General features: G+C 38.7%; 1 protein-coding gene across 2 annotated transcripts in view; it reads right to left on the bottom strand.

Annotated features, from left to right (window-relative positions):
• Positions 1-820: 820 nt before the first annotated feature.
• The window catches only part of LOC146464392 (kinesin-like protein KIF1A), a 43,995-nt gene continuing 31,653 nt past the window's right edge, over positions 821-13,162 (bottom strand). For both annotated transcript variants that reach the window (XM_085129885.1, XM_085129886.1), the window contains 14 exons: positions 13,044-13,095; positions 12,495-12,577; positions 12,271-12,312; positions 11,965-12,023; positions 11,254-11,399; positions 9,795-10,037; positions 8,396-8,446; positions 7,905-8,008; positions 7,404-7,476; positions 7,282-7,329; positions 6,841-6,900; positions 5,333-5,457; positions 3,715-4,480; positions 821-3,594 (listed from right to left, as the gene is read on the bottom strand). In XM_085129885.1, the coding sequence (XP_084986011.1) occupies positions 4,444-4,480; positions 5,333-5,457; positions 6,841-6,900; positions 7,282-7,329; positions 7,404-7,476; positions 7,905-8,008; positions 8,396-8,446; positions 9,795-10,037; positions 11,254-11,399; positions 11,965-12,023; positions 12,271-12,312; positions 12,495-12,577; positions 13,044-13,095 (1,123 nt within the window). In that variant the 3' untranslated portion in view covers positions 821-3,594; positions 3,715-4,443. The remainder of the gene's footprint in view (positions 3,595-3,714; positions 4,481-5,332; positions 5,458-6,840; positions 6,901-7,281; positions 7,330-7,403; positions 7,477-7,904; positions 8,009-8,395; positions 8,447-9,794; positions 10,038-11,253; positions 11,400-11,964; positions 12,024-12,270; positions 12,313-12,494; positions 12,578-13,043; positions 13,096-13,162) is intronic.

The raw sequence follows: 13,162 nt of genomic DNA, 5'->3' as shown, positions 1-13,162 counted from the left end.
TTTTTCCCTTTTACTTCCTCCCCGTAAGAATTTTAGTGGGTGGGGACTGCAATCACTCGCATGATTTTTTTGTACTGTCTTCACCTTCTGTATCACTTTACTAATGGTCCGTCCCTTGTCGACAGAATGAACTTGAATACTCGGGGAAACAAGCGACAATGACTGATGAGAAATAACGTGATTTACAACAGCAATTAAAGGTGGATTAAATATTTCAGCAGGGTTCGTTCTCTTTTGAGCTTTTGAAATTCAATGACTTTCCATGACCTTTTCCATGACTTCTCCAAGTTTTCCATGACCTAAATTTGACCCTTTTCTTGGAAATCATCTTTCATTTTGGGAATGTTTTTACTATTTTCTTCGCAAAAAAAAAAAAAAAAAAAACAATTTATTTTGTACGTTTTAATAAACATCATTTTCCATGACTTTCCATAACCCACACCTAAATTCCATGGAGACAAAATATCCTGGGATCAATTTAATAAAACTTTTACACTCGTAGTTTACAAACTGGGCATTGCTTTTAATTGCGGACACAAAATCGAACTCAAGAGTTCAAAAACAATTTCAGTAATCATTGTTAAAAAAGGGAGACTTCTAAAGATGTTTATTGAACAGGCTCTCTGCATGCGCACGCGTGTGAAAACAAGGGCTCGGATGGTTAGCTAGAAGTGTAAACGCTTTATTAAATTGACCCCAGATTTGTGGACAAACATCAGACAAGGATACTAAAGGTTTGTGCACTCTGTATTATTTGCATTGGGTAAAGCCACAGAGGATGTTCCATTTTTTAACAAGGAAATGAGAAACTACTGGTAGGTCGTTTTCTGGTATGTTGTTACTACACTTTTTATATAAAACGTTGTGGCTGACATTAACCAAAATTTTAAGAACATCCAAGAACATACACAAAGTGGAGAGTTATTTTGACCATTCGTTATTTTTAAATGAATACAGGGAAAATAAAATGTAAGACTCAAGATTATATTAGTCCAATTAAACCAAATGCAGAGAGTTGGCTGGCGCGATATCTTGTACGCAGCGCTAGAGTAAGCCGTGCAAACATGTCTCAGGTAACTTGATAACACATTACATTAAATAATGTTCTTTGGTAGGTTCCTGGGGTGAGTTGCATAAAATTTAACGTCGGGCGTAACTGCTAACGCCAGACCTTCAGCCCAGTCACATTCAGTATTTAACGTCTGACGATAGCATTTACGCCCGCCGTTAAGTTTTATGAAACTCGTCCCTGGTCTCAAGTGCGCATTGATTTATGAAAATAACATAACAGATAACTTAAGAACATCTTACATTTTCCGGGCTCAAATTGCCAAAAGCACAAGAACGTTCACCTCAGCTCCAAAACGAGACGTTCTTATAAAAAGGAAAGAGTATACTGCAAAATATCGTCAAACAATTACAAACTGCACGAAGTGTTCGTTGAAGGATTTTTCATTTTAATTATCATGATTTAGTACCTTTACAATTCACTAGCATTGTCTACTTAACCCATTTCATACTAACTGAACGCTTAATCTATGCATCCCATTTCTGTAGCGTAAAGTAAAATACATTCTGTTCGGCTATCAGACCATTAACCTCAGAAAGCAAGTGTATTGTGTGTTGTTTAGAATCGTTTTCAACTGAGTGTCGTGAAACCAAAGTGATCTTTCCAACCAATCACAACAAGCGAAAACAGCCCAATTAACCAATCAGAGATCGAAGCAAATGCATGTAACCGGCGCCAAGCGCGGGAAAACGCATGCGATTGAAGTCACGATTGGTTTTGTATTGATTCTCATTGATTGATGGCACGAGGTCTGCTAACCGATCAAAACGCAAAATTACATTCGAGTTTCGACACTATTGGGCTGATTCACTGTGATTTTTCGAGTTTTTGGGCGACTTGAATTGTATTCGAGGAGACTGAAATGAGACACATAAACTGCGCCTATCAAATAAACAAAAAGTTAACAATGCAAAATGAAGTGCTTTTTTTTACACTTTTATAAAATACATGCTTTAAACCAATGAATGACGTAGCAGAAATAAATATATACATGTTTTACGAAAAGACCTTTTTTTTGTAATTGAGTACACAGGCTGCTCTACTTTATAAAAGAAAAGTATCCAAAAAACAGCAACAGCAAAAGAAAATAATAACCAACCTGTTACCATCTTACACGGATTGCCGCCATTTTGAATTGAGGCAAGCGTGGCGCTTCACTGTTTGTATGGAAATGCAATCACAAATAATTTCTCTACTAGTTAGTTTCGGAGATATTCAAACTCCGAGAATTAAACGACTTTAGCAAAAGATTTTTCCATGAACCAAATAGTTAAGCATCTGGTAATGCTTACAATAAAAAATGTGACAATACTTTCCTAAATTAAAACTGCCGATATCCTTGTTCACAAGACTGATCACGAAATATCAATAAGTTGCAGGTCCTTTTAAAGGACCGTTATTGTCTTTAAATTAGAACAATTAAATACGCGCTGTCAGAATGACAAAAGTCAATTCCAATAACTATTTTAAAATTATTACATGATTGCTACCTAAGTAGAAAAACATTTAAAATGTCCAAACGTTAACCCTTTTAATCCCCACATCAGCATTCAATTACCTTAAGTGTATTCATTTAGTATATGTAATCAAATTGTCACGAGTGAAATTATTTATTTCACGAGTATACCATTTGATTACTTTTTAATATCATGGGTGACAAATTACGCTCACAATCGTGATCGGTTCCGTCTTGTTTACACACGAAGACACTCGAGCGCTCGAGCACTTTATTAAACTGCTCAGGACGAACCATCTCAGGGTTTTTCTCAAGGACATTTTCATCACACCAGTTCGCAAAAACCCTCACCCAGTTAATTGTGCTTAAAATGCGTATTAAGGTTTGCCGCAGCGTCCTTCATCCGTAACATCTTTAACCTGGACGCCATCTTGGCACTGAGAAATAAGAAACGTTGCCATAGCAATTTTGTAATTTCGCGCCAAAATTAAAGAGTAACTTGTCACCCATGATATTATTCATATAATTCGCCTAAAGCATAGCTCAAACAAGGCGAGGAGGAGAGGAGACGCTGCTTATGGGGATAGAGGGGTCGACTGCGCACAAATTTCGTTAACCCTTCCAGCCCCAATAGCGATCAGCAGCTAATTTCTCTTTACAATATTATACTTCACCAAACACCTAGGTCACGAGAATGAAGGAATTGATCAACAAAAATGTCTTGTTTTCCCAACAAATTCTCCCAACTAATAGCAAAAGAAATGTATGGCCAATAGTGAGGAGAAGATGCATTTTGATGCTGGGGGTTAAAGGGTTAAAAAATACCTAGCTACAAAAGCCTTCAAAAATCTACCAACTGTGGATGACGCACTGAAACGCCTCCAGTCACTCTGGCAACAAATGTAATTATTACCGGAACCAAAAATATTTGTAAATCGAACTTCATCAAAGGCTCTCAATTGAAAACTACTTTAATAAATAAGCTTGAAACTCTACCTCGCTCGCTAATTTCACCTGGAAGGTATAAATACCTCATTCAAGACTGCTGAGATTATACTGGGCCCAGTTGCTCGAAGCACGGTTAGCGCTAACCTGGGTTAAATACCATGACAACCTATAGGTTTTAATACCTCTTAACCAATGGTTAGCGCTAACCATGCTTCGAGCAACTCAGCCCTGGTCGCTACACTGATGTGTTATAGTACCACGACATTCAACGTAATATTCATCTAAAGACGACCACTATCACTGGATGAAAAACCTCGTTTATCGGCCAACTAATACTAATCGATTAATCAATTAATACTAAATAATTAATAATATATAATTAACTAAACAATTAACACTCGTTTCTCAACCAACTAATCGAATCTGAACTAGCGTGTCACTTCAACTGGTGTAAAAAAAATTTAAAAAGATTTTCACTTTTATGTACAATTTTAAATTTACGCTTATTACTATGAGTCAGGTTCAATAATTTATTTAATTAATTAAATAATTATACTATTAATTTACTTATTTATTTTCAATTTATTCATTACTATTATAAGCAATTGTATTAATTAATGAGGAATATTCCCATTCCTCGTCGGACAGAAACCAAACAAATCTTGATATCTAGCTAGGGCTGTGAATCATGTAAGCCTGCACAAAACATCCCCGACTACATATATGCCCGTGATCTGCGAACAGGTGCTCTTGTTAGTTTTGCCCCTCCCCTCCCTCTCCTCCCCCATTATGCTAGCTCGCTGAAACTCGTGGCTTCGCAGTTCGAGTGAAACCAACAAGAGCGCCTGCTCGCCGGCTAGAATATCCTAGTCATTAAATTCGAATGTCTGCAATGTTGTAACCGTTGCATGGTTCTTCGCTGCATAGTTATGTCGCTGTGCTGATTACACAACTATCATCTCACCACGCTTCATCTTTCACTCTGTTTTAAGCTTCCTTTTCGTGACCTGATAGGAGAGGAGATCGACAATGGTTACTGGGTATTGACTCAGTAGGAATATTCCTTACTGTCTGTTTTATGTTACAAGGTATTTTAAAAGGCTTGTTAAGGCTGGGGAAGATACGTTACGACTGACAGCCGCTGCGCTGGGAAATGAAGGCGTGCTCTTTCCTGAACAAGTACATAATGCTTTTTTTCCCTTTAATTTACCGATGCGCGAAAAATATAAGTAGATAACTTCGACGTTATAAAAAACTGCATGACGTCTGCGTTAATGCTATCTCTGAACAACGTGACCAAACACCCAGAGACTGTATTGGCTGGAACAGCGTTCAAGTTAAGATGGAGAATGAAAAAAGAAAAAAGCTAGACTAAAGCAAACGACGACAGCGACGGTAGCGAGAACGCCAGAAAACGATAAGTAACTCAATTGCTCTGCACATACGCTATAGTTTTTTGGTACATTTTCTTTGCTGTCCTCTGCAAAACGACAACGTGAAATGACAAAATTCAAGGCATTTCGGAGAACGTGAGCACACGATTGTGAATTTTTCATTGTCTTTCTTAACTTAAACACCGTTCCTACAAATTTAGTTCCTGGAAGATTCCAGTGCTTGCATTTCGAGCGTTGCCCTTCGTCAGAGCAAAGAGATAGAGCGAATGGATCGTTCGCCCACATCGTGCAAGTTGTTCAAGTTAGAATAATTGCGAAATAGCTCAAATAACATTAATTTTATATGTTTCCCAGTGGTGTTGCAGTCGCCCGGCGCTGCTAAATTAAGTTCTCTAATACCAACATCACCATGGCAACAATAACAAGTGACACCGATTGGTTTAAATTATTGACAGTCCCACATACCTCATGCTCCCCACCAACAGAGGATCAAGTGCGTACAGCCAATCGTACGTGTCCTCTTCCTTCTCTGTTGTTGTTCGTACAAGGAATCTGCAGTGTCTGGTGCGCATTGAGAATACGCTGAACGTCTGCAACACAACACACAACAACAATGTATACCACGATAGATGTATTATTCAGTCAGTGACACAGGAATACTAGGAAAAAGAAAATCCGAGTGTTTCCCAAATGCAGGAGTTGAACCTAAAACCTTCCGATTACTAGTTCGGATACTCTACCACTGAGCTACAGGAGACTCGTGGGAGCTAAGGCCATTAAACTAGGTTCAAGTGACAAACATCCTGCATACTGCTAGGATTTGAATGTCGATGAGTGGTATGTGTGAAAGAAATGTTACGACATAGTTTTGGGTTATTTTTCAGGAAACTAAAAACCAACTCATAGGAGATTCCACAATATTAGTTTCAGTCAAAATGTCCCGGCATAGTAAATCGAACCCAATCGAACTAAATTTCAATCGAACTCAATCGAACTCAATCGAACTCAATCCGTGGATTGAGTTCGATTGAGTTCGGCAATCGAACAAAATCGAACTCACCGAAAAGAAAAAAAATCAATCGAACCAAATCGAACGAATTCGTGATTTGTGTAAAACAGGAAAACATTGAAAATCCCTAACCATCTTGGAAGCTCGAGTTACTTCAGTCCGGAGTGTAGCGCACGTGTTTTACGTAAACGAAGAAATTACGCAGAAATGGATTCAGATGCGCTGTGGATTGTAAGCTTCAAATGCGTAGCAAAAAGGCTACCAGGAATGCCGCTTTGACGTCAAGGATGGCGAATTTTTTTAGTAATTTGCTTGTATTTTTGCATAAAAGTAACCCTTCGATTTGTTATTCAGCAATTGTAAGTTAGCTAAAAAAGGAAAGGGTACGACAATTTTGGAATACGCCCGCGGGAATAATGATAGCTTTGTTCTGTTCTGTTCTGTTTTCTTAACTGCCGTGGACAGTTTATAAATGGGGTTTCTGTTATTGAAAAATTGTAACAAAGTACAAGAAAAACCTGCTTTGATGGGCTTGCTTTTTGCTTGCTTTGAGTAGGTTTACCAGAGCCAATCGAACTCAATCAATTAAATTGTGTTCGATTGAGTTCGGAAACCGAACTCAATCGAACACAATCAGATGGATTTAGTTCGATTGAGTTCGATTTGTTCGATTGAATTCGATTTGTTCGGAAATCGAACTCACTGAAAGTCTGGTGTTCGATTTCGTTCGATTGCCGAACTCAATCGAACTCAATCCACGGATTGAGTTCGATTGAGTTCGATTGGGTTCGATTTTCGAACGTTCGATTTACTATGCCGGGAAATGTCCATGCCAGTTTGGACGAATCTCCTGAAATATTCATTGTTCACTGGATGAAGTAAAATACCCTTCGATAGCGCCGACTTTCACTACACGCCTAAGCAGCAGTGATGTATTCAGTAGCAGGAGTCCGGCTATTCTTACCACAAAATACTCTGGACACTCCACTTTGGAATGCTTGAGATTAATTAGGAACTGCTCAACCTGAAATAAACAAAAGAAATAATGGGCGAATTTTAGAACATTTGACATGCATGTTTGCACCGTGGAACTTACAGGACATCCGTCAGGAATTATCATCAGTTAAAAGTAAAGTAAAACTTTATTGAATCTACCAGTCAGGGTTTTTGAGACCCAACGTACATAAGCATATAAATAATTTATAATTCTAAAATATCGAATTAAATATCTAAGCGTTAAAATCATAATAATTGATAAACACATCTATAGGTAACTCTCCTAGCCTCCAGAAATGATTTAAAAAGGAATAATCTAAGTTTCTTTTTGAACGTACGCAGGCTGTATGCAGCAGTGAAGACCTCAAGATCTAGAGAAAGTTACAAGCGTTTTACTGATTAAACTTACCGGTTCACCTTCGTGGCGATAGAGCAAGACGTAGGGCTTTCTAACAACCTACAAGGAAAATAAAATTCACGTGGAATGAGCTAGGAAACTGTGATGAGGGAGGAAAGACATGATGTACTCACCACGTAACACTTGCTCCATTTGCAGCTGCAGTCGTCCATGATGTGAAGATAGCCTCGTTTGCTGATTACTGGGCTGTGAAAAGTGTACAGTTGTTAGACTATGAAAGCTTTTTAACTATGTAACTTTGGCCCTGAAGAAGACCAGAGGTACTAATTGAAATATTGGCCCAAATAAATAAGCCCTTTGCCGTAGTGTTAGCCCTGCAATCAGTTTGGTTTATTTACACGTAAAGTGACGTCTGGTACGTGCATTTCTACTACAAGAGGTCCGGCAACGAAACGTATTCAGAACAGTTTATTTGTGGGCCGTGTGCTCACCTGTTTTCCGAGAGAGAAACTCGAGGAAACTGTAGGGTTCTGTGTTTGTCATCTATCAAATATTTCATTGAAAGCGCTCGTGGGATGTTGACGCTTTACTGATTTCTGGGGGGATATTTGCTAGATTACAAACTTTCGTATTTGCACTCTTTTCGTGCGTAAACGGCAATACTCAGCACTTACTTTTTCCTGACTTGAGTCACTTCTGGTACATAATACTCAATCTTTGATTCTTCTTCTTTGTTGTTCTGCTCGTTTATGCTTGCCTCGGATGATGGCGTCCGACTCTGAAACAAATCACATGATAAAAATCAAACATCTCTCCCACCCCTTTAATTTTCACCGGGGGCGTCTGGGGACCGTTCATTTTTTTGGGGGTGAGGGTTTGGTGGAATTTCATCTATCCAACAGTAATTGTTACTCGCCCACCACTCTCACTCACCCTATAATTCTATATGGTCACTCCCCACCCCCTCCCCCCAATTGAAGCCAATTTTTTCGCGTAATAAATGAACGGCGCCAAAGAATTCCCCAACGTTTTCCAAAAGTGTGCGGCACAATTTTTGCGTGTAAATTTCGTCATTTTCGATAATTCAGGTTGAATTTAAAAGCCATACGTTGGACATTACTGTCACAAAGATTTCCTTACATAAAGTAGGATCATTATCACTCACCAAAAGTTTCCCTTCGCTAAAATCCCTTTTCCACGTCATGAGTCGAAGACACTAAAGAGCAGCGCAAATAGTTAGTGAAGGACAGAGGGTTTTCAGCAATCAGAGAAATTTGCTCTTAATTTGCTTCGGATCACAAGATATGTCCATACACTTCCCAGCAAATAGAGGGGCAAAAAAGAGACTGTAGGGAATTACCCAATCAGAATTGATCTTGCAGCCTCGGCAAGCGTACACTGCACGCGGCTGCTGACTTTCGATGGATATTTTTTTTCGCAATAACGGATCAATAGACCTTTCTCACTCGGCGGCCATGTTGAGTCTCAGGAGAATACAAAGCTTTCTTTTTGCACGGCAAGCCTCGGCCAGACGTGAATTCAGTGCGAGGCTTGCCGTGCAAAAAGAAAGCTTTTTATTCTCCTGAGACTCAATATGCCCGCCGTGTGATAAAGGTCTATTGGAAAACCACACAAGGAGTTTCAGAATTTCTGCAGTAAATCAATCATACTATAATCCAACTATTCATAACACACATAAATTTGCGAATTTTCGACTGAATTTTCAATACTTGAAAGCGTGGAGAGTCATGTTTTTATGTTTTCCACAGGATCAGGTGCAGCAGTGGCAAGCCGTTGTATTCAGTTATAGGGGAACGCAGGACGCAGGTCACAAATAATTTAAACGGCAATTGATCAACAATAAGGAGAGGTTGTTTTTTTCCATTCTCTCTCGTTATTTTTATATTCACTTTCCCGCCTTGCCGTTTCCTGCATTGCTATCTTCATTTATGATTATTAGTTCTTATGTAATCATAATGTTGAAATTATTTCTTGTATTTGCTTTAGCTATCCAACATTAAAGTACAGTCAATCTTGTACCCATCAGACACCGTATTAAGGCTATTAAGCGGACACCTTAAATAGCCTAAAGTCCAAAAATTTATTTTCCCTACTCATTTATTGTAAATAATACGCGCTGTAAAGTGGACACCTCTATTTAAAAGTTTAGTTTAGTTTAGAGTAAATTAAAGTCTTGGACTGGACTCTCTGCCTATATAGGTGCAAAACATGAAACTTTCCTGTTAGATAAATTGTAATTTACGTCATACGCATTATATTATCTTTGTACAAGTAACGAGTAATCAGTCATAATCTATTGTAACCGCAGTCAAGCTAATTTCGTTACCCAATGAGATGCATACCTTGTATCACATACCTTGGATCACAGGATGTAGTATGAAGAGAATGATGCTTCGTTGAAGTTAATTGTTAATCAATTGCCGTTTAAATTATTTGTTTAAACTATTTAACGCGACCTGCAACCTGCGACCTGCGACCTGCGTTTTAGACCCGCCGTCTTAGGTAGCGCAAACTAGACTTTGATAACTAAACGAGGCACCTACCTTTGTTAATAATTTTTCTTTAACTTTTTCCGGGTGCACATCTCTCGTGAATCTCAGAGGCTTTCCAGCCGGAAGTGACGCCACCGACAGAAACGAGGATGACAGGGAAATAGAGCCCAGGCTACCTCGGCTAGAATACGCACTGCTGTCCGAGAAAATGCCCGGATCAACCAGCACAGTGTCAGGGCGGTCAGAGGACATGAGCTTGTCCCCAAGGGACAGGATATGACGAGCCTTGCCAACCTGCAATCCGCATCCAATTTGTTGTCAAAGAAGTCAGAAACCTCCACTAAAGGCCCGTTTAAACAGTTTCAACGTTTGGTTCAACATGCGTTCAACACTTTGTTGAACCAAATATCGGGGGCGTTTGAACAGGTCGTTCAACATTGTTGAAAGCGTGTTGAATCAATTTAAATCGGTTTAAACTTTCATTTTTTTGTTCCCTAAAATGTTGAATGGTGTTGAAACCGTTTGAACACTCCGTTCAACATTTGACCAAAATTTGCCCAACATCCGTTCAACTTTTGTTGAACGAACGTTGGGCAAATGTTGAAACCGTTTAAGCGGGCCTCAAGTCTGTAGGCTTTACAGCCACTGTTTTGTCACGACGCCGAATCGTTTAGGTAAATAATCTTGTAACAACCCCCTCCCTATCCAGAATGCGACGCCTCCCCATGACCAGTGTTGAATTTAACGAAGGCACTTGTTTTCTCTTCTCAAACATTACGCCCCACCCCACCCCTTTTCTTTTACTCCAGGCCTCCACCTTAAAACAACGATCAGTCAAATATTTTTCCATGGAGACTGACTGTATCTATAAACGGCCAGGAGAGTAGGGTACAAGCATTTTAAATTTTATATACAAGTCTTAAACTATTTTAGTGATCCTAGTTCTTATAACAGTCACTATTTGTATTTTATTCTCAACTTTTTACTGATATATCAAGTCTCTGTAATATTTTTCTTTATACTTGTAATTTTTATATTTTACTCAGCACGTTAAGTGGGTAAATAAACAATTGATTGATTGATTGATTGATTGATTGGCTGATTGGTTGATTGATTGATTGATTGATTGATTGATTGATTGATTGATTACTTGATTGATTGATTGATTGATCGATCGGTCGATCGATTGATTGATTGATTGATTGATTGATTGATTGATTGATTGATTGATTGATTGATTGATTGATTGATTGATTGATTGATTGATTGAATGGTTGGTTGGTTGGTTGGTTGGTTGGTTGGTTGGTTGGTTGGTTGGTTGGTTGGTTGGTTGGTTGGTTGGTTGGTTGGTTGGTTGGTTGATTGATTGATTGATTGATTGATTGATTGATTGATTGATTGATTGATTGATTGATTGATTGATTGATTGCAAGCGAGCTAACGACAGGGAATCACAATGCATAATCAAATGGAAGCAGCTTCTTTCAACTGGTACTGTATGTACTCTCACCTCTTGGACTCTCTCCACTTTTTCTAAATGCGCCTGATGTTCGTCGATGAGTGACGTGCCCCTTGGTCTCCAGTCTCCCAGGTTCTCTTCTCCTCTCACATAAATACTTGACGTATCCATGACTACCCTCTTTTTTGCCTTCATCACTAAAATAAAAGTCATTTCAATTCAAAAGGAGACCTTCGATTTAAGGGAAAAGAGTCAAGATTTAGATAACTTAAAAGAGAGACAAAGGTATGTTTTTCTTCTGCATTTGCATCAAAAATACGCAAACGTGATTTGCTTACCCACGAAGCTCGTTTCAAGGCTGTCCGACGTTACGGGTCGAATTGAAATTTGGAAGTGTTAAATTTTGTGGAGGGAGAAAAACCGGAAAACCAAGAAAAACCTCTCGGAGGAGGGACAAGAACCAACAACAAACTCAACCCAAAATTACTAAACTGCGGCGTGTATCCAGCGCTAAACTTTGTTACCGCTAATAATGCGTGAAATACAAAGTACAAAAGGTTTTACTTCTGTAATACTAACGACGACAATTTCAATTACGGACACACGATAAAATCTAACTGCGCGCATCATCATTTCCTCAAGGGGTAACATGATAAACTTTGTTTTCAATTAAACAATTAACGCAACGGCAAATCCAGAAACGCACACTTTTTAAGGCAGTTATTCTTTAGCGCCAGCGAGCATGCATGAAATCGTACTTACGTTGGCCATGTTCATCAGCAGGATGAAAAACAAGTTCAAATATATCGCTGAGTTTATCACTGGAATAAAGAAAAATAAAACTGAAATCAAGCGGGATTTGCAGATTAAGACGACGTCTGGTTACAGTTTTCAATTGCACCGTGAAAAAAGTATTAATTTCATGCAATAATACTAAAGAAGACAGTTTAAAGGGTGTAGGTCTCACTATTTCTTTGATACAAAATAATCTCACAATTGGTCAATAAAAATAATATTCTGGAAGATGGCTCGAAGGACACTACTTTGAACTCAAATTTGTATACTTACTTTTCAGGACGCCTTGACGAGCCAAATAAATTCCAAACAGATCTGCAAAAGGTAACGATATGTAGTCTGCAATTAATTAATGTTCTCTCCCGAAAAGTGAGAAGATCTGGGCACGAGATTAGGTCTGCAATCAGTCCTGAACATTTGTTAACATTCACATTGTGTAACACACGAGTGTAAACAGAGTTCAAGCCAACCGCTTTCCAACTTTTCTGCGGACTCACCTGGACGACGTTTTGGAGTCCCTTCCAAACACACACAAAGAAATGTCCTTAGTAACACATGAGTTTTGGCAACAGTTTTCCAGCTACAAAAAAAATATTGAAAACGTTCGTTAGAACTTTAGTAAAACCCAACCTTTCGATGACCCTTTTAGCACGATACGAAGAATATCACTGCTTTTGACTATCGAAGGAGCCTGGTAAAGGGAAGTCAAACTGCTCGAAACGTCGTGTAATTCGGACATTTTTAACCTTGGTTTGTTGTTGTGATGGTTTAAAAATCCAGTTTTGAACCACAACAATTTTTAAATTTTCAATTCTTAGCTTAAAATCTCGTTAAACCCAACACTGTTAACACGGCCACAATTCTTTTATCCCGTCTGTGGTATCTACTGTATCTGGCAAATTATTCACGTTAAAATGTACGATGTGAACGCTATTTAAGATGTCGCCTGATCAGCAATGAAATGTACATAACTCGGAGAAAACGTGGACAGTTGGTGGGTGACGCAAGCTAAAACACTCGATATCATAAACATGTTTCAAACCAACCTCAAGATATGCTGACATGGTAACAAACACGACCTCTCCTGGTGGTGTCACTCTAGAAACGGAGATACAGAACGTGTTTAGTTTGTTATCAAAATGATTATTCATAATCAAATGTCTTT

Source organism: Pavona decussata, unplaced genomic scaffold, assembly GCF_977016875.1.
Source record: "Pavona decussata unplaced genomic scaffold, jaPavDecu1.1 SCAFFOLD_164, whole genome shotgun sequence".
In the NCBI taxonomy this organism is placed as follows: Eukaryota; Metazoa; Cnidaria; class Anthozoa; order Scleractinia; family Agariciidae; genus Pavona; species Pavona decussata.
This window is presented reverse-complemented; position numbering and strand designations above follow the sequence as displayed.